Source organism: Merops nubicus, unplaced genomic scaffold (assembly GCF_000691845.1).
Source record: "Merops nubicus isolate BGI_N331 unplaced genomic scaffold, ASM69184v1 scaffold16647, whole genome shotgun sequence".
Lineage (NCBI taxonomy): Eukaryota > Metazoa > Chordata > Aves > Coraciiformes > Meropidae > Merops > Merops nubicus.
In genome coordinates, this window is record NW_008622451.1 from 4,786 (window position 1) to 26,971 (window position 22,186).

The 22,186-nt window shown below is 38.9% G+C and overlaps 1 protein-coding gene across 1 annotated transcript; it reads left to right on the plus strand.

The window, feature by feature from the left end:
- Positions 1–1,865: 1,865 nt before the first annotated feature.
- TRDMT1 (tRNA aspartic acid methyltransferase 1) lies at positions 1,866–22,186 on the plus strand (the record flags this gene model as incomplete). The annotated part of the gene is made up of 10 exons (XM_008944798.1): positions 1,866–1,975; positions 3,673–3,749; positions 5,214–5,285; positions 8,934–8,999; positions 10,559–10,628; positions 11,484–11,567; positions 12,056–12,426; positions 16,362–16,419; positions 17,431–17,560; positions 21,913–22,186. Coding segments are annotated over 10 exons (1,139 nt in total), but the record flags the coding sequence as incomplete, so codon positions are not given.

Genomic DNA, 22,186 nt, shown 5'->3' on the forward strand with positions numbered 1-22,186 from the left:
TGTTGATGCAATTCCTCAGCATTTCTCTTTCTTTTTTTTATGTATGTGGGGAGAGATTTGATTTATGCTCGTAAAAGGGATGAGCATCTGAATTGTGAGCTGTGAGAGAAAGCACACTGCCTGTCTTCCACCTGTCATTTTAAATCTATGTTAGTTTAGATAGTAATTTGAGGTTCTTTGGGTTTATTGTTGTTTTTTTTTCTTTTCTCCTCCTTTTGTGGTGCCTGGAACACACAGGAAGGATCAGCTTGTCAGGGCAACATCTTTTAAGAGCTGAAAGAATAAATTAAAAAAGGAGTCTCTTAAACAGTACTTGAAATTTGTTCCCATTATTTAGTTATTACAGCTTTGTTTTGGGAGGATGAAGGTGCTGGTTCTTGAATATGCTTGTAAATTGAGAGTCAACCTGCTAAGGTGATGTTCTTTTCACACTAGGTGTCAGTGTTAACATACCTGTTCTGTAACCTGGGGTGTAGTCACCGTGTTGTCCTGGTGGATACACCTGTATTGAATGCTCGAGTTACAATTTGTGGCCAAAATTTCAAGACAGTAAGTGCCAACATTGACTTGTATGTTGACCCTTGATGAGCAAACATCTGTAAATCTCGAGAAACCCTTATTCTTTTGCCCTGTATTGTACCAAGTAAACCCCGGAGAACCAGGCTGTTCTATTAAAATGTTTGCTACAGTCTTTCCAACACCTGGATTTCTTTTCCATCTTAGTTTTGAATATGATACCCTTGAAAACCTGAAAGACAGGAGATGGGCAATAACTACATCACTCAAAATTAAATCCACTGAACACATCGTAGTGAGTTTTTCATCTGGGGCTTTGTAGTAGTGGCCTGAATGTGGCTTTCCTGTTGGTTGAAGCTGCTCCTGTATGTCAGGTGCAGTCTGTTTTCTGCCTGTGGCTGCAGCAGTGACCGCAGCCCGTCTTCCTGGAGAAAAAGCCTCGGTGAAGGCATTGTGGTTAGTAGTAATAAACAGTGTGACACAATGAGCAGTGGATTAAACACTGTTCTTTTTATGTCCTTAGCTGCTGTAGAACCTCTCATTTTGTTACTCTATAAATTAACCATTGCTTATTTACCTTCTTTTTTATGTATTTTTCTTTCAGGCTTTTAGCTGTAGTTTTTTTTTAGCTGTAGTAGTTTTGTTACACTTTGCTCTCTTCTTTTCGTAACACCTCTAAGTGCCCAGAAACACTTCTTTTGATACCAGGAGAAGAAGAGAAGCTAAGTGTTGTGCTTCAAAGAGTGTGGTGTATTGGGGACCTTGAACCTAAAGGAGGCAGATTTTGGGTTCAAGGCCCAAGGTTTTTTGGAATATAAGCACAAATGTTTTTCAGGCAACTTCTTGAAGTTTTATTTTAAGAGTAGATGTACCTCAAACATATTTATTGATACCATTTTTTTCACAATGAGGAGTAGTATACTTCTAAAATAACACGTTTAGTTCCTGCAAGTTGTCGGTGGCTGGAGAGGCTCAGGGAGTGGCAGGGGGACTTGGCAGGTCAGGTTGTCTCTGGCTGAGTTCCTCAGCTAAGCAACTTCATGGCCACAGAGACCAGCTGAGTGTAGTGGGAACTTTGTAGAGACATGCCCTGTTTGGAGTTTGTGTGACACTATCTACAAATTGAGAAGTGTGCAGTTAGCTTCTGGTTTTGGATATATAAGGAAGGGACGTATTTGCCATATGATTAGAAACACAGTATATTTTTCAAAAAGTCTTAAAGGCAACGCAGCAGAGTTTGATGATGCAATTTCCCTTTTCCCTTTTATTTTTGAGTGCAGCTGAACAGATGCATTTGTCAAGGAATAGTAAGGAGAAACTACAATTTTCAGATTCTTCTTTAATTTTAGAAAGCTGCCCATCTGCAGAAGTTGTTGCTGCTGTTGATGTGAACACTCTTGCCAACGAAGTTTATAGGTACAACTTTCCCAGCACGCCATTATGGGCAAAGACAATTGAGGTGAGTAGCAGGTGTCTTTTTAATTCTAGTCTGGCATTTGTATAAGTAAATTGTCTGTGCTATCCTTATTAGTAACAAGAGAAACAAAAATTTAATTTATGTTGTTATGAATATAGCAGTTTTATGAAACTTTGATTTCTTGTGCTGTGGTTGCCTGTTGAAGTGAGAGGGATATTTACACTGTAGTCTTTTCCTGAAAGTCTTGAGTGCTGCATCAAGAAAAGTTATGTGAATGTCAAGAAGAATGCCTACTACTGATAAAGGAATGAAAAAAATAATCTTTTTAGACTAACAAAAATGTTTTCATGTATTTTGAAAGAATTTAATTAAGCTACTTGGAGACATGTCTTCATTTTGTAGTTGTAGTTGAGCTCAGTAAAACACAAGAATATACTGGGTGGGACAGTCTTGCATATTTTTGTGTGCTCAGTACATCAAATGTTTAGGAATTCTGCTCCTTTTCCTTCTTCAAATGAAGAACAACTAGGTAAAGTTGGCTTATGTTCTAATAATTGAGGGGCAAACTAGGCATGTTATTTTGCCTAGATTTAGTTAGAAATTACTGTGTACTACTTAATCTTCTTTTACAGTTTTACAACATGACAGTAAAAGATACTGAATTTAATACACCAGATTAAGTAAGAATTCAATAGGTGGCTAAAGGTTAACTGCTTAGTCAGCACCCAATAATAACGGGCTACATGGTAGTTTACAGTTTTGTATGGGAAAAGAAAAGAATGCTTGCCTATGGTTCTGTATAGTAGATAAGAGCAGATTACAGTCAGTAAGAACTTATTTAAATATTTTGAGAAAAAGCACCAGCTTTTGCCCAGTTTCTGTGGGCAGTTATATTACATTTGCTATATAGATATCCCTCAAAATATGTAAGGTAGTGATTTCTTAGTCCAACTAATGTTTACTTAATAATTATCCTTCTCTTCTCTTGGCCCCTTAATATGTTGTCATTGTAGCGCTGGTTAAAATTTAGTTTAGAGGTACTTCTATCTCTCCAGTTCATGCCACAGGCCTAATTCTTTCTTCTCTGAACAGAAATATTTTTGCAGAGTAGAGCTTTCAGCCATATAATATCTTTGAGGAATTTTTACTGGATGAAAGCTAGAATGAAGTAAACTTTATACTAGTGTTGATAGTGACCTTCTAAGAGAGAAAACACACAGTTTGGACTTGTAAAAATTATGATAGTAACACTTGAGTTACTTACCTGTTCAGATGTTTTGTCTTTTGAGAAGACCCCATATTTTTTCACCTGTTTTGAATATGTTAGTATTGTTTTTTGATGTATAAAGACTTCATATCTGAATAATGATACTTTATTTGAAGGAGGGAAGGGGAGAAATAACTAGTCAGTATTTTGATGTGATCTACTGAAAGAAATTACTGCACACCTCCTCTGAAAGAATGAGCAGATAAAAACCCCAAGATTACATGTAGATGCTAAAATCCTTAGTGATTTGGATTTATATTTAAAGCACTTAATACATATTTGCATTGTATGGTTTGGTTTGCCAAAGTAGAAAAGATTGAAATTATGAGGTCAAATGGGAGATTAGGTAGGTTTTTTTGCTAGGTGAAGCATATAGTGGAAGCAGGAGGGGTTATTTGGTCTGAAAGATCACTTAAGAGTTTCATGTAGTGTACAACACTCAACATTCTTCTGTTTTTTTTTTCTTATTCAGGGCATAACACTGAAAGAATTTGACAGTTTATCTTTTGATATGATTTTGATGAGTCCTCCCTGTCAGCCATTTACAAGGTAGATACAGCACACTTTGGAGAAAACTGCAGTTTTTATGGCACATCCTGTTAAAGGAGAAATATTTTCAAGAGGGACTGTGTGATTCATTTGTGCATCTTTGTTTTCCTAAGCAAAAACGTTATAGCTCTGTACACCATGATGTTTACTGAAGTAGAAGAAATGCAGCAATTTGAATCTTAAGTATTGGTCACATTTCTTCTAATATATATTTCAATTCAGTTTAAATTAAGCTTTTTACAGCACTGATTTTGGATACTGCATTGTTGTTCCAACAGTGACATTCAGAGATTTTGCTGTTTAGGAGTACTTCCTTTCCTTTCTTTCCCTTTAGATATCAGTCTAATCTTTTCCTGGAGCAACTCCAGAAGTTGGATCTGAAATTTCTCAGTTCTGACTGAGACCAAGAGTGCAGTCTGGTTTTATTTGTAGTTTGAAAATTACACATGCACACAAATAGTTTGTTCTGAGGAATATTTCTATTTTAGCCAAGTCTAGGAGGATAATGGCTTTGAAATGATGGGTGATACAGAAAAATATATAGCTGATTGGGAGCTGAATTTACTGAGATGTTGTCAGATTAGCTTCAAATTCATGTCAATCGACAGCAGTGACCCATAGAGGTAAGATCCTAGTAGTAGCTCATGCAAAGTGTGCTTCACTTCATGAAAGGCTGTTGATGGTGACAGAACTGCTTGAGTAAGAAAGTATATCTCATCAAATGCCCTAAGATTAAAAACAAATCCCTCCAAAGTGATGCCGGTCTATTTGTGCAAACTATGATGTGTATAGGAACATTTCCTTCAACATTTTTTTTAATAATAGGGTGAAAAGGAAACCCTGTGTATGACTAATCTGTTTAGAGACATGCTAATGCTCTTTTCCTAAGGCTTTATTCTTTTTTTTACAAGCTAATACAAGTGTAAGTTAGGGGAGCAGAGGCCTAGAACCCTTCTGTTGTGTTACCATTTTTATCACCGACTTGAACTGTCTAGTTTAATGTTACAAACTTGGTTACAATGTCATTCCCGTGGGGCTCAGTCTTGCAACACAGGGAGCACTGAGACTTTATTCATGGAAATTATTTAATATATTCAATGTAAAATAGCAGGGTATTCCCAGGAACCCAGGCCTTCTTTATTCTTTCAGAGCCAAGTATGTTCAAGGGGTTTGCTGTGCAAGACCAGAATGCTAAATGCTTTGCAGACTGGGGAGTAGATTTCATTGCTGAATGCTTAAATTCTAACCTTGCAGTGAGCTGATGGACTCCAGTGGCAGACTTTCATTCCCTACAGCATTTCTTAGGATGCTGCCTCTGTGAGCAGGTCTTCATGTCTATACACGATGCTCTTGCAGAATCCTTTTCTGAACTAAATCAAAAAGTGTCAGTGTTTTATAGAAAAATGTAAGTCAAATGTCAGTCTGCTCTGAGTGATGTACAGATGTGTGTTTATTCTTTCTTAGAACTGGCCTGCAAGGTGATGTATCCGATCCACGGGCAAAGAGCTTTCTCTATATCCTTGATGTTCTCCCAAGGTATAAATGAAATTCCACCGCAATTCTTAAGCCTTTGTTTTAACTAAATAAGCCTTTTATATTTTAGGGAGACAAGTCTTCTATAATGTTTTACAGAGATACTACTAGTGTTGTGTTGTATTACTTGTTTGTTTTCACATGATCATATGTAACTTATAAATACTTGTGTTTTACTAATGCCATTATCTCATAGTTATTGTATATGCTTTCATTACTTGGGTTTCTTTTTAATGTGTCTGTTTAAACTGTGGCTATATCATAAACGAAAAAAAAAGAGTTCTTTGCAGTTCAACCTCAACTTGCACTGACTTTATGTAGCAGCAGGAGTATGTAATATAGTAGTTTGGTAATGGGCATACCAGCTTATAAAAAGCTTTGATTCAAAATTTAGTCACTTTTTGAATAAGTAATGTTTGAAAGTTTAAATATGTTTTTGACTGCACAATACATCTTCTGTCCCTTCCCATTCTTCCTTTAAGTGTCTGTTCTGTCAAATTCTGGTTTGTGGGACAGTCTCTTGTTTTAAGTAGTAATACTAAAGGATTCAGATGGCACTGCATCGTCTGAAGTGGCCTTGTCTGTGTATTGATCTGCCACTTCTGCCCGGTCAGACCCCACTTGCTAATGAAGTACCCATAATTATTTGTATTATTTCTGTCTTAGTTTTGGAACAGTAAATCCAAAGTAGGTTTTTCTGACCTATATTGTTCTTTACTGAGTGTTAAAAATCAACTCCAAGTAGTGCTTGTAATCTTTTTTCGGAAGAGATGCGTAGCGCTGTAGGAACGCTTCCTGGGGAAGTGGAGCAAGCAGTTGCTCAGGGAGACTATCCAGCAGAAATCTTTGCTTCTGGACTGAGGTGTCCTTTGGGTACCAATCGGCATGAGTTGAGAATTTGCGTCAGTTACGGTCCACCAGACAACGATTCCTGCCAGTCCTGCTTCTGCTGGAGACTGGGACAGCTGTTCTCTTTATGTTCCTTTATTGGTTACTCCTGCTTTCAGAACTGGAGGAGGATGAAGGAAGGTTTGACTGTCTCTTTGGGGTTTTTTTGTTGGTGTGTTTTTTGGTGTTTGGTTGTGGGTTTTTTTTAATTAATACTTTCTGCATAGAGGAAACCTGATAACAACGACAATCACCTCTCTTTCAAGCTGCTGTTAATACTGTGAGAAAAAGGTCTTCATCCCTCTTCCAGAAACAATGTTTTTGCAGCCAGCAAAATCAAATGGGACAACCTCTTTGCCCTTGTCGTCAGCAGATAGAGAACCCAGACACAGAAGGGCTGAGTGGCTTGGCTGGGATCTGCTAAGGAGTCTGGCAGAGAACACAGAACACAATACAGACTCTGTAGCCTAGTAAGTTAGACAATTAATAGGTAAAAAGTAAGATTATTATTACTCCCCCGCTTCTAGCAGACACAAAAATAATGTGGATTTCCAAAAGCTGTAAAGGATGTGTTTTCTGGAACAAGGTGTGTAACTCAGTCCTCTGGACAGACCTTTCAAAATGGTAAATTAAAAACAGCAGATAGTGTGTAAGTTAATAATTTGTCAAAATAATAGGTCCTTCCTTGTCTTGAAGGGAATCTTGACCTCAATATTCCTTTCCATTAAACTGAGACATAATTAAGAGGCTGACTGCTTTTGGGACACTGTTGTGAATTAATATGGAAATGTTGCTTCCTGGTTGCTTTTGCCTTAGCTGGATAAAGGGCAGAAGCTTTTCCTTCTCAAAACCAGAGCTTCAGATACTGCAGGACCTATGTTTTTCAGCATGACGATGCAAAGGGGCTGGGCTTGGCTGAGTCACTTTATCTCAGCACCCCATGAGACTCTGCTCATGTCCCTTATCTCCCTTGCTTTAAGCAGTCTGTAATATGTTCAAGATGGTGGCTTCTACAGAGTTTCTCAGTTCCAGTAGATCTATGTTTTCCTGAGATAGTGGTTTTATATTTTTTTGGATGTGACATGTTTGCCAGACATTGAGTATGGAGTGTTTCAGCCCAAAAAAGGGAAATTCTTAAAACAGGAATTAGTACTTTGCATTCTGAATTGGTATGGCATGCCTTTTTTTTATGGAAACTATAAATAATTTCTTGTCCTTTGGCTGTCTGTACCTTATATTCAGCCTTCTATAATGAAATGTTGTTGAAATGAGGCTGAAAGATAGCCTGGGAAGACAAATTTTAGAGATACAGAAAGAACAGTTTCAAGATCTGGAAGGACCTGGGAAATCCTTGGAGCATCCAGCCAGCAATGAAGTCTAACCCAAATGGTCTGGATACCCTCTTGTTTATTGTGTCCAAGCCATAACCCAGGGAAAATTAATGCTAAGATGTCAAAGTTCTACTTTCTACAGACACATTCGTAATGTTAATACCTGCCAAGTACTTAACACATAGTCTTTGTGAAGTGATTACTTGTCTTGTGATCTGTTGATCCTGCATGGGCTCTTGTATTTCAGGCTGTGCTCTGGATTCATTACTTTAAAAATAAGTTTTGTAGTAGACGATGATGTTGCTGAGTGTGAGTAAACAACAACAGAGACATTCTCCATTCCTCTGTGGGGAATTTGGTTGCTGCTGCATTTTTCAGTTTAGGGTTTGTTTTTTATTCCACTATTATTGTTTGTATTTTCAAGTTTGATGTAGTATCTTGCGTATTTTTCCATTTGTTGTGAAAAGCTTTAGGTTTTTAATTCTTCATATGAGTGTCTTTAATTGATGTTAGTTAAGAATGTGCTAAAGCAAATTCTGCTGTGATTTGTACCAGTGGAGGTCCAGAGTCACTTACTAACTTAAATAAGGATGCGGCTACTGTCTGGGGACATTAGTACCCTGTTCTGAGATCCCAGTGTGTGACAGGCATACTATGTCTACATTAGCTGTACTAGGGAATTAATTAGTGCCAGGGAACATTCCCAGAAATTTGAATCTGGATTATCTGTGCTTCTAAATTGTTTGAATGGTCCCTGGCACAATGTAGGCATGCTCCCTTCTTTGGAGATTTACTAGGCTGGTTTTAGAACGAGCATTTTTTCAGACCCGTACACTAATTTTGCTAAATCTTGGGTGCCTCCTTCACCTCTCCCCCATCAAAATGAAAAAGTTAATTATACAAAACAGAATATCTGCAGTTTGAGCTCTAAACATGTTGTATTTCTTAAAGCAATTAGATGAATACTGGTTCTGATGTGTTATCACTACAGCTGATGTTGCATTTTGACATTGATTTAAGGTTTGGGCACTTTAAAACAAAAATTTTCTGTTCCATGACTAAACAGTGATCTCTTGGCCCTAACAATGATTTTTCCTATCAAAATAATATGTTTTAGGAAATTAACAGAGTTAAACATTTTCGGAATTGCATGCATGGGGTACAGGAGAATACAGCAGTCCATCTGAATTTAAGTAGTTTTTGTTGTTTTTATAATTACCAGCAGTCCACTTTTTTTATTTAGTTGGGAGTGATTCTATCTAGGCAAACTTGAAAGTTGAGGTATGTTTTCTTAAGGATGCTAAACTTTAACAGCTAGCATGATGTAGAAATACTTAGATCTTTCTTGGAGCTAAACAAATCTGTGGATGAATATAATGTACCTTATGTCTTCTTACTCTGATTTGTTGATCTTTTTTTTTTTCCTTTGTAGGCTCCAGAAGCTTCCAAAATACCTACTTTTAGAAAACGTCAAAGGATTTGAATCCTCTTCGGCAAGGTAAAGTCTAATTTCTATAGGGTTTAGTTTTTAATAAAGGATGTATTTTCTAGAATGGGAAGGCAGGATTTTTATTTCCTAGAATTCAAGTTAGCAACACAGGGTAAGATGGGACAGCTAGCATCTGTGAGCTGAAAATACTGTTTTAATTTAGGCATGAACATCTTAGGTTGTGAAAGAAACTTGCTTTATTTCTCAAAGATAAAATATGCTCTAGCAACTGGCCTCCACTGATTTTATTTGCTGATCCTGTGTCCTGTAGAAAGGGTCAATATTCATTTTCAGAAAAGAATAACAATAGGTATATCACTTGGAGGTTTGGGGGTTTTATCCATGATGGCAGCTCATGGTATCTTGCGTTAAGATCACAGTACAGTAGAGGGGCTTTCTTCAGTACCTTTGTTAGTCATAGGTTATCACTGGTTCAGTGTTGCCATCAGATGGTCCAGAGATACAGTGTGAAGACTGTATATAATCCTTGTCTAAAATACGGAGGAGGAAAGTTGTTGGTAAGCTTACCTGATGGCAGCAAGGGCATTCCCCTCTCCTGTGGGCAAAGCAGGGAATAGGGGCTTGTAATCTTCCTGCTCGTTTCTGGCTGGAATAGAGAAAGATTCTTTAAAACACAAAGTGTTTGAGGTGTTTGAGTTTTTTGAGGTGTTCAAAAAACATGTAGATGTGGCACCTGGGGGCATGGTTTAATGGTCGTGGTAGTGTTGGGTGATGGTTGGACTTGATGATCTTAGATCACTCTTCCAGCCGTAATGATTCTGTATTTCTAAGTCTTCTGTGAACATTTGCACACTTTGGTGGAGATGGAGGCTGCTGCTGTAGACCCTGTGGTCCTCTAGGCTGTGCCTTGCTGGCCAGGGTTTGGAACAAGTTGTAGGTCAGGAAACGCCCCAGTCAGAACGCTTGCGACACTTGGGATGCAGTGTCACGTACGTGGCCACGGGCAGGTCACATCTCCAGCTGTTTATATAGTTCCCGCCTCGTGCAGTCTGCATGGAATAGAAAAGACAAGTCTTTTAAAAATAAAATTCCATTTCAGTGATTTTTCCATTGTTTATAGTACAGTTCCACCTCACTGTTATTATCAAAGCTACCAGTTTTTGTCATCCATTGTGTTAGCTCCTTTATTAGGCTTAGCTGATGCCGTGTATGTGAACTACAGTAGTGATCTATTTATGGTGTTTTTAATCTCCTGTTTTATAATTCATAATAAAGATCACGTCTTCCCCTCTGATTATTTTCCTCATTGATGCACCATAGGTGCTCTCGTAGAGATGGGATTTTTTTTGAAGGGATGTTTGCACCAAAGTAGGTGTGTGATACCTGTGAGTGTGTACTAGTCATTTCTGGGTACAATAACCCTGAACTGCATGTTGCATCCTCAAGCTTAGAAATGGGAGACTTTGTGTCTGTAATTCCCTGTCCAATTCTTTTGCTGAATGTCTTGGTACCTAAGGTGTTAAATTTAATTTGTTTTTATTTAGAATAAACAGGGCCTTAAGATTTTATGAAGGCAGTAATTGCTTTTTGATTCTTTTCACTGCCAGAAATGAACTTCTGCGAACACTAGAAACATGTGGATTTAAATATCAAGAATTTCTCTTGTCTCCTACCTGTGTGAGTACTAAAATTGTTGTAATATTATTTTACCTGTTCAAACTGCACTGAGCCCAAGCACATTTGAAAATGGTCTGTTGTGTCAGAGCAGATTCATGCCTAGACCTGAAGATACTCTTCTGAATGGGAAAACCATCTGGCATGACTTCTGATTTCTCATCAGTATGCTGGCATAATCGTACTGCTGTTATTGTTCAGATCCTAGCCCCATGTTGCCCTGCAAGCATGTGGCATTTTTCAGGAAAGCATGAATTTACACTGTGACCAGGAAGGTGGTTTTCCCTGCTGGAGCCTCACTGCTTCAGAAGTGCTGATGCCTGTGAATTTTCCAGCACAGAAAATGTGACTGTGTCATTTGTGGGAGGAGGGGCTTTGTTTGCACATTTCCCTGGCAACTGAAAAAAATGTGGAGGTTTCCTATGGCACGAGACTAATGGAATCAGTGAAGTGCTGTGTATATCTGAGAGAAGCTGATACAGGGTAGCTTCAAAACTAGGAACTGTCTTACAGTTTCTTGTTCAAGAAGGCAAGGAGATGCCTCTTTGCTTTTCTTATAAAAAACACTTAGTAACATTCCCAAGAAATCATGCTGCATGCCATTCTTCTTACCTCACATAAAAGTTTGTTTACATTCCTGTTCATTTACAGAGAAAGTAAAAACCCTTAGGCACAAAGAATAGTTGTCCACTTGTTTCCTTGAAAATAGCTAGGCATGGAAGTTACAAGTGTTTAGGTTATATATTAGTGTGGAATAGTTCTATTATGTATATAATGGTAGATAATTTGTATGACATGATAGGGCACTTTTTCCTCTCTTTATCACATGGAGTAAAGGCTTGTGGATTTTGCTTACAGCTTGGCATTCCCAATTCTAGACTGCGATATTTTCTCATTGCAAAGCTACACAAAGAACCATTTTCCTTTCAATCTACTGATCAGGTGAGTTTGTTAGTGCTTTGTTTCCTGGAGACTGAGCATTAAATTTTCAGTTTAGTTGTGTGTGTTGGTGAATGGAGAGATGGCTAAGTGATATCACCAGAAAAATTCAAAGTTCTGTCTCTTTTTTTTCAGTCTAGATCCTGACTTTTCTGAGGACTGAAATGCAGGCTACTGCCTTAGGTGGCTTTAAGCGTTTGGGGGACAGTGGCTGATAGTGGGCTAGAAAACATCACATTCTGCCACCTTTTTCACACCATTGGAAAGGGGTCTTTTTGCAAAAGCCTTTATTTGCAGTTATTTCTGACATGATTGCTGGCAGGTCAGCAAAACTTGATGCTCACATTTTTTTAAATCTTCATGAAAACAACATTGAATGCTTACTTGCTTTATTCGGAACATCTCTGAAAGAATTTGTGCTCCTTGCAGACTGCTGTCAAGTCGTTTATTAGTTGCAGTTCTTTATTTTTTTTCTCACATTTTGGTCCTAGATTTTGACAGGATTCCCTGATCAGGATCTAGAAGACTTATCCAAGGACAAAGTTGCTGACAAAATGGGCGAAGCAAGTTCTTCCTTGTGTTCTGAAGAAAAGAATCTGCATCCAAACATTGCTCCTGACTGCAGCAGCAAAAAGAGTTTACCAGAAGGGGCTTTTCTTTTTAAGCTTGAAACAGTAGAAGAAATGGAAAGGAAACATGGTCAGAACAATGATACCTCTATTCGAATGCTAAAAGATTTCTTGGAAGAGGAAAATGAAGAAATGAGTCAGTATTTCTTACCACCAAAGTCCTTACTGCGCTACGCGTTCTTGTTAGACATTGTTAAACCCACCTGCCGGAGATCCACGTGCTTTACAAAAGGGTAAGTTGCACAGAAAATGTCTTGCTGAATCATGTCCTGAAATTTTAGGTGTGTTTATTGCTCGTGTACTGTAATAACAAGGAGAGTCATTTCATCAAAAAAGACAGAGGTATCTGAAAAAAAAAAAAAAAGCCCCTTATATAGTGTGCTTCCTGGAATGCTAAGAGGAGAATCTGTCTGGCAAAACATCATGTGCCCCCTCCAAAAAAGACTCTCACAAAAGACAAGGCCATTCGTTGTTGACCTTCACAAAAGCTTCATTACCCCTGCGGAAATATGGTTCCAGTAGACTGGTATAGTACTGATTCATTAATGAATTTTTTTATATTGCTCAATTAAGTTACAAAGTGTCATGCATGACAGAGCTGTTCCTCATTAAAACTGCCTCCACTGTACATTTTATTGATTTCTTAGATTTTTCAGCTCTGTAGGTCAGAATAGCTGTAGATTGGCAACGTGTCATAAAAACAGTTAGGTTGCTGCATTTGAAATTATGTGTGATGGAGCAGAATATCAGCGCTTTTCTGTCTAGTCATTTTGTGATTTGTACTTTGCAATTTTGACTGCTGGAGGTTGTTGAGTATTCTGAGACCTCACAGACAACCAGTGAGGAGCTTTTCCACTGAATGCTTTTGTACTGGAAAATGCCAGTTAGAGCCTGGAAGTTTGTGGGAAATATTAACATCAGTGAATTTTTCAAATTAGAGTTTTTCTTTTACTTCTCAGTATGTTCTAATAACACGGTGTAGTTGGTGAGCTAAAGCTAATTATTTTTTTTTCTGTTAGTAGAAATTAGAATTCCAGATTGACAGAGCTCCTCCAGATTTTGTGATTTCAACTTTTTGACAGTAAAAAAGCTGAGAAGAGAAAGAATTTGAAACATTCAGAATTTGTGTAACAGGAAAGCCCTTCCCCCGGCTCTCATTGACACACTTTTTTCCCCCCCCCTCACTCTTTGAGTTGTGCCAGAGTCAGCTTCTTGTGGGATCTGTTTCTTAACTGGTGTAGTCAGATAAATACCTTAGACCAAAATGATGTCTTATATATCTGCTTTATGCCTTAAGTGTCATAAAAAATAAATTGGCCACTTGTGGTTTCACTAGAACTCGTCATGGTAGTTTGTGGTCAATGTTTATCAAAGTCATACTGAAGGAGGCTCCTGAGTAGTTAATGTGAAGTCTTTGTATAAAATCTGCAGTGGAACATCACTGTTGTCCTTCTGCTGATGTGGAAGGAGCCAGCCCAGATAGCTGTGGTAGTTCTTGGCTTAAAACGATCTGATGTGCTGTCTTTGTTGCCTTTCTTTAAGAACCTTTGGGAAGGAAGGTTTCCGACCTGATTCTCAGTGTGGTCATAACATTTACAGCTCTGCAATAAGAGAAGGAATATCATTACACCTCAGGCCCCATCCAGTCCATCACTTTCTGAGGCCAAGAATAAAGTGCTGCTGTATGTGTTCTAGGAGTTATGGTTTTATGTTTCTCTCAAGCACGATAGATAGGAAAGAGGACTCTGAATGGGGAAGAGCAACACTCCAGCTAGTACAAAGAATCCCTCTGCTAAGATGTCTGTCTGGTGCCTTTCTTAAAAGTCATCTGATCATTGGCTTTGAGACTGGGAGGAAAGTTTCCCTCTGTTCTGGTTGGTCTTCAGGTATTTCCAGCAGGATTTATGTGATGAGGGTAGTCCAGGTTTTCCTTCTCCAGTCCTTGCTAATTCATGGACCTCGAACACTAATATTTCATCAGTGTTTTTTGCCTTTCTGCTTTTGTCTTACCAGCATGTCTTCTGAAAGGCTTTGGTGGAGTACAGGACAAAATGTAATGGCCTGTTATGCACAAGGGTTTGAGCAGATGATCCTGTGTTCCCTTCTGACCTTGGACTCTTAGGCAATTGGGAAATGATTGCTGAGTTCCTTGAAACTACATACACCATGGTTTCTCTCAGGGTTATGTTTGTAGTGGATGAAGTTGTGAGAGGAAATTGTGCATTTTAAAGGACCAAGCAAATGTAAACTCCTCCTTTAGATATAATCAGTCCAGTGTTACTTGAAAATTCCTGATATACACAATATGCCCAGAAATAATATATGTATGAAATTAAAGGATTTTTTTAAAGCTTACAGAAATAAAGAGAGGGTGAAGAAGAATCTTGACTCAGATGAAAATTGAAGACTGTAATTCCTTAAGCCAACTTCTGTTATTATAACTGGTAGTGAAATGGCAGATAATCAATGCATTGTTTTTTTAATGTGGCATGAATTTCCATCTTTAATTACATTTGAAGGTAGGAATGTTAATTTTTCTATAGTCAGCAGCTGCAATAATAATTAATAACAATCTAATGGGCAGATGGCCGATGTTAGCATTTGTGTTAAAAAAAACAACTCCCCCCAGCACTCAGACCATTTTTTCATCAACAGGTTTTTGTCTTTTGAGGAGTTCTGTTCTCTAGTGGCTATTATTTGGACTAGCAGTATTTTATATAACATGGATCCTATTAAAAGATTATTTCCCCCAATAAAACTGAAATATTACTTTGAAATCTATCCTCATTAATTTATTTTGGCACAGATACATTTGTCTGAAATATGATCAGATGCTATATAAGATGATAACTGAATTTCTCAGTGCTGTGTGTTACATTGCATTCTGAAAAAGCAAAAAGTTTAACAATTTCCAGCACAGTTCTATCCGATGTATTTCTAATCTGCATCGGCTCTCAGCACCTTTTGTTCTGATCCTGAGGAAGATTTGCAAGCCCTTTATTTTAAAATGAGTGTTGCTGTCACTGACATTGGCAGAACTACTCATAAGCTTTTCCAACTGCAGACGAAATGCTCAAGATTGAGCCATGCTGGGTCCTTGTGCGTGTGCTGAAGGGAGACTCTTCCTTTATTTATGGTGGAAATAGGAAGGCTTGAAATGGATATTGTTCCAGTGCCTTGCTTTAGAATGGGCCCCAAGTGGAGCAAAAGACATTTATAACTGTGTTTATGGATGTGCAGGTAAAACTAGAAAATAGAATCTGCTAAGGGCTGATGCAGACCACGTCCCTGCAATGCAAGGATTCCTGCAAAGGAGGCAAAAGCCACCTTCTGACTTGACTCACTCTCCTGCTCAGGATGTTCAAACACTGTCACAGTTAGACTAGCAGGGCATATTTCTGAAAGCCCATAATTGTATTAAATGATAGCCTGGGAGAGACTGCAAATTACATGTTAGGCAATCAACCACAAAGCATCCAAAAAAGCTGTCATATGGTTTTAAAATGTAAGTTTGCTTACTCTTTTGTTGGATTTGGTCTCTCTCACGCTCTTTCTCTCGCGCTCTTTCTCTCTCGCTCTCTTTCTCTCTCTCACGCTCTTTCTCTCTCTCACGCTCTTTCTCTCTCTCTCTCTTTCTCTCCTCTGCATAGATGCCTGACCATCCCCTATCCCTTCCCTTTGTGGAAAAGCCACAAGCAACCAAAAGTTAAACCTGACTAAACCACTTTGTTGCTAATGGATTGTTAGCAAAGCTGGAGGCTCACACTAATCATCTTTCTTTGAATACAGAGAGATGGTTTGAACCCCTAGGACCATCTGGCCTTTCACACATCTTGCCTTAATGTAAAATTGGTTTGTGCAATGGAGATGGCCCCTTCTGATGATGCTATGCTTGAATTCCTTGGCCTCATATGTTGCTTTATGAAAGGCATTAGCATGGATAAACCTTTGTGTTGGTTGCAGACTCATCCCTAGAGAGCGTGTTCAGAGGCTACTGCACTTCACGGGTTGGCATTGTCTATAGGCCAACAAGGCCATTTGCTTTATCTGTCCAGGAGGCTATTTGTTAAGCAAAAGAATCTCAGTAACTTCCCTGTATCTTTGCAGTTGTCAATACTGTTAGGTCTGGTGATAATACTGACTTAAGATTGATATTGTTATTGTTAAGGTATGGCCACTATGTAGAAGGGACAGGCTCAGTTCTGCAGACAGCAGAAGATGTACAGGTAAGCATGTGTAGACTAACATGAGAATGACTTGGTTTAAAACTTTTTTTTTTCTGTCTCCTGCTTTGTTATCCTGAATGTTATAACAAAAAAGCTTTTAAAACTACATTTTGTGGCAACTGAATTTCAAATTCTTTTACTTTGCATTCCAAAGCAGTGGTTTATTTAAATGAATAGTATATATTTGTGTCACTCTGTGGAGAATATCAGTTGCTATTATTTTATTATCTGTAGTGTCACGCAGAGATTTCACAGGGATATGTGAAAACGCTGAAAATGACTAGTTATGGATAAACTACTTTAGAGTGTTGTGATTCTAGGGCCATTTTTTTGTACAGAGATCATCCAGTAAATATTGTTAAGTGTTTGACATGTTTGAATTGCAAAAGTATTATTTATCTGGGAAAACAGGTATTTTGAAAAGTTCTGCTGTTGATATTGAGTTCACCACAAAGTGGTATTTTGTCATTAGGGAAGGTAAAAATAAATGTATCAATGAATCGTCATTCAGACATACTATTCACAAAGTCTGTTTTGTACACAGGCACCTACTTCTGCGCTTCTGTGCTATTCACAAATATTATATGGCATTTCTAAGCCTGAGAAGAATGCAGCTTTGGAATGCAGGGTAATCTCAAAGCAAATGTTCTAAACCGGCTGCATCCATACAGTGTAATTTGTGTGGATAGTCTGCTATGGAATGATAGTAGTCACTATCCTGCCATTAACAAATGCTTTTGTAGTCCTTTGATTGCCTCATTAAGTATTGGTATAGTTTGTGACTCAAGGAAGAAATAATGAATGCCCTCATGGCAACATTAATTTCTTTCTTGCAAGCCCATGTGTTGAGATATTGGCCGCAAAAATGCACCACCAATCACGCTTTCAAGCAAAACACACTGTTGTCTTTGGTACTGCGATAATCATAGTAGGGTTCTGTTAAGATGTGAGTGTTAAATTTTACATATTGCCTGCCTCAGTGATATCTGTTGTTTTGGATATTCTTTGTAGCTTGAATCAGTGTTTAAACACATCGAGGAGCTGGCAGAAGAAGAGAAGCTTATGAAACTGTCAACACTAAAACTGAGGTACTTTACCCCAAGGGAAATAGCAAATCTGCATGGATTCCCTCTGGAATTCGGTACGTGCTCCAGAGTAGCCATTTCTGTGTCATTTTTCAGAAATGCCTGTGTATTCTTTTTACTGGGGACTGATCCTTGCTCTTTATTTTGCATTTCTTTTTGGACTGCTCAGTTCTTATGATTGATTCTTGTTATTGGGCCAACTCTGAATTTCTCTGCATTTGCACTAGGTTTTTTTTAATATTTTATAAGAACCAGCTTCTGTGGTTAGATTCATCTTCATAAACAAACAAAAAAAGGTTTTGGCATAAGAAATGCTCTATTACTGAGTGGCTATGAAGGGATACTTTTTTAAAAGTTGAAACTACTTACTCAGCAGCCAACATTGCTCACAACTGTGGTAAGTCAACACATCTTGCCGTTTTAGGAGGTCTGTTACTGATTCTCAGTGTTTGAGCTGTTTGCTTTCTCACTTCCACATGTTTGCAGCTGCTGACAGAAGTAGAATTTCAGAAGATACAGATACTTATTTGTTCAGGAGTAATCAAACTCTTCAGTTGATGATCTTTTGAATCATCTCTGTTTTGTAGAAAAGGCTATTCCTAGCCCTTGGTCAGTTACTTCATTTTCCAACTTTCTGTGGAGAAGAGGGAGTCAAGGAACAAGGCTCGGCAATACCAGTATAATGGACACAGGTTAAACAGAATTAAGCCTGAAATAAAATGACCCAGAGATCCCCTTGTAAAGAAAGTCAGCCAAGAAGGTGTGGCTCTTACTGCCTGCTGCCGTCACACCAGCTTGGTTTGTTGTCGCTGTGACACCAGCATCCGCAGAGTGAGACACCACTGATCTTGAGTCATTTGTTATAGTCTTTTTCAACTTCCTCTGTGACTTAGAGTTCTGAGGAGTTCTAATAGTTTTTATATATTTTTTCTTTTGCAATTTTAGTTGGTTTTATTGTTTATTATTTACAGTTATGTCCAAAATTACTACATTCAAAGAACATTATCGAGGTTGAAAAGTCAGACATTAGAGTTGCCAGCACTAAACTTAAGAGTGTTTGCAGAGTGTATGGTGTTGAGTTACATGCCAACGTGCACGATTTTTTCATAGCCTCTCTTCTTCAATGTGTTCTTTTGCAGACAGCCTTCTTCTTAGCACAGCTCTATTCCATATTTCTGTAGGCTAATGTAAAGAAACTCGAGCTGAACAGGTCTGGATTGAGCTTATATAGGTTTACGATGCTGTTTAAGCTCCTTTTTGAGGACAGAATTGCCCTTTTTTTTAAATACAGCTTGTTTTCCAAGTGTTAAATCACTCTTTGCAATGTCACTGAGAGGTGTAGTAGGGTTAATATTGCTTGTATTTTACAGAGGGAGAACTGGGACAGTAGAGATGTTTGTATGTTGTGAAGAACTCCATTAATTTTAGTGATCAGTTTGTGAAACCTGACCTATTTCATGGTGCTTGGAGCAATACCAAGCTTTCTCTGTTCAGAGCTCATACTCAGGGGCAGCTGGGAGCTTCAGCAGTTTTGCAAACCAGAATTGAACCCACAATACAAGTCAGGCTTCTGAATTTGAGGAGTATCTGGGTCATCGCCATCTGCAAAGTGCTCATTTATCAAACTTGTCTTTTGTCACCTAGGAACTACAGAGGGGAGGCCAGGGACAGAGGCAGATTTCAGCTGTCAGAGGGCGGTACCGTTCCCCCTTAGTCATGGCACCTTCTTCACAATGCAGTTCCCTGCCTTGCTGCTGCTTTTCAACTTCCACACACATGAAACAAGCCTCTCTCATCCAGTGGCTTCCTCTCCCATGTACTCCTGATTCATAGCCAGAACAAGCTTTTCCCTTTGTGCCGAGTCACAAGTCTGATATTTCTTTCCTTTGTGTTTAATCTAAGGCATTTCCCACTTTGTACTTAAAAAAAAAAAAAAAAAAAAGTTACTCAGTGCTACGTTGATTAAAATCTGTGGTGAATTTAGGTGCTATAATCTAAGTATCTTGAGGATTTGCAAGCTATGGGTTTTTGAAAGTTACTATATTTATGGCCACAGCAGAGGGTTTTTCCCTGACATTTCTCCTATGTTAAATTCCAAGTCGTTGTTGTGAAGTGTGGTATTTTTAGAGGGAAGCACACTATAATTTCTCTGCTTCTGTGTTCTGTAGTGACAGCAACATTTGGGCTGAAATTTTCAACCATGGAAAGCCTGGAGATGTACCCACTGCAAATATGGTGTTGGTGCAAGAAACTAAAGAGTTAGAAAACTATAAACTTAAAATAAAGTGAAGAGAATATCAGGAAGCTTTGTAACAGAAGCTGTTACTAGCTGCAGCTACAGCATTATCAGAAGAAACATGAGTGTGTCTAAATGGTTCTGTATTTTAACAAATTGGTGGCCTTTTCCAATACATGAGATCCAGAGTCAAAATCATGGTTCCTTCTTAATAGATCAATTTGTGCTTTTAACATCTACATGTGTAACTAGTAATTGCACTATAGGTCAATGAAATACTGCAGTCATTTGTCTTTGCCACTACTGTGGGTCCCACAGCAATATCATTGAGAGTGATCAGAGTATTCTTGCACCTGTGACCTGCTTTGAAGAGGGTGATGTCAGGATGCCTTTTCCATTTTTCCTGTCCTGATGTGTGTAAGCTGTTAGGACACAAATGGCAGCCTAGTGGGAAGCCATCACAGTGTGCTATGTGCACAAGTGCATGTTGCCAAGACACCGACACCATCTAAACAGCATGTGCAACCCAAGTGATACAGTGAGAGCTTGGCAGCAAGTGTCAGCCCACTATGAGTTGTTAAATCTGCCCTTCTGATGTAGGCTGCTCTTGAGCCCAGAAGACAAGGTGGAAGATAATGCTAGCAGGCAGATGGAGGCTTGGGATAAAGGAGCCAATGAGCCCTGAAAATTAATTTAAGCTTTCAGTTCCCAAGAGGCAGAAGGAGAAACTGAAATTTTCAGGGTTTGGATAAGTTTCTTGGCCAGTAAATGCACTTGAACATGTGTGTGTGCATTAATACGTATTTATTTTTGTATAATCTTTAAAAATGTGTAGTTTATGTACCTTATTAAGTGATTTAATGTGAAAACTCCATCTAAGGAAGCGTGTGTGGAAGTGCGAGTGATTGTTCCAAAGAGAACATTTACCCAAATGTGAGTGCCAGGAAGCTGACCAGAATGGATGGAGCTGGCAGAAGATGTGTTTACCAAAGTAGTCCAGATTTGAGGCATCAATAACTGGCAGAGAAAGGTGGAACAACTTCTCCCAGACACCTCCTCCTCAGCTTTCCACCCTTGGCTCAGCAACTGCCCAACCTTGTTCTCTCCTGAGAAATCCCTGGAAGAGGATTTTTCTGAAGTGCTATGAAAACTTCAGAATATATATCACTAATTGCCCACACAGTGTGTCTGTGCATCAGAGCTGGTCTGGCTGGTGATGATGCTGGGCACAAAGTTAGGTTTTCATCTTAGGGAAAGGTCAGATAATTGAATGTGATCAAGTTTCAGCAGCTTAGCAAATGACCGAAAGGTTGAATCACCACTGCTGTTCATCTTTCGCTCAGCTTGGAGCAAACGCACTTCAGCTCACAGCTGGAGTAAGCCAAGTGCCATGAAGATCAGTTGCAGCAGACTAGCTGGCCGTTGGCAGCTCATTCTCAGAAGCTTGGTCACCTTCCTGCACTCAGTATGCAACAGCCCTTTCACAATACCAGGAATGGTTTAATTTGTTCTGGGCCTCCCTTCTTCTCTCTGCCGTTCCACGCACTTACCATGTGAAGGAGCTTTCAGATGCTGTCTGTATTTCTGAAATCATTTGACAGGGTCAGTGTTGAGTTACATGGAAAATTGTTCAGCTGCTGGATCATTTGCTGAGCAAGCCTTGCTCATAGCTTAATCTGTATATTGCATGGCAGGACTCATTTGATTTGCCTTAACCTAGAGGGTTAGAGGGGCTCAGTTTGGGAGCAGGATTTAAAGCTCATTGGGAAATGCGGTTTAGTCCGTCTGCAGAATTGCCACTTCACCCTTCTGCCGCAGCCGTGTTCCTCCGTGGCTGTCCTAAGTGGTTTGGGTGCTGCTGGCCCTCCTTCAGACTGCTGGGTGTCCTAAGCTGGATGAAGAGAAGATAGATCAGCGTTAGTGACACGACTGATGTTTTGAGACTTCTTATTAAACTTTAGAGATGGCAGTACTGCTAATGGAAGAACCGATACAAATCCAGTTAATTGATTGGGAATTATTTTTGTAACTTGGTGCATTTTGGAGCAGGGGGTGAACGCTGCTGCAGTCTGTGCAAACTGCATTAAGAACTGTCCACTGAAAAAAAGGAGGAGACTAAAAGCTGAGAACAAAGCCAGACTAATGGTGTTGCACTGTATGTTTTTGTTTTAGGCTTTCCTGACAAAGTAACAACAAAGCAATGCTACCGTCTTCTGGGAAACAGCCTCAATGTACCTGTGGTGGCAAAACTGATCTCCATTCTCCTTGGATAATTTAGAATCTGAATCAGAGGAGTACAGACTGGTGACAGAAAATACTTCCATCTTTCAAGAGAAAGCTGATGCCAGCTGAACAAAAATTAAACCTTACCAAAATACTGCCCAGACGTTTTGCTGAACAGTTCTGATATATTTTAAATACCTTGCTTTTATGGTGTGTTTGCACT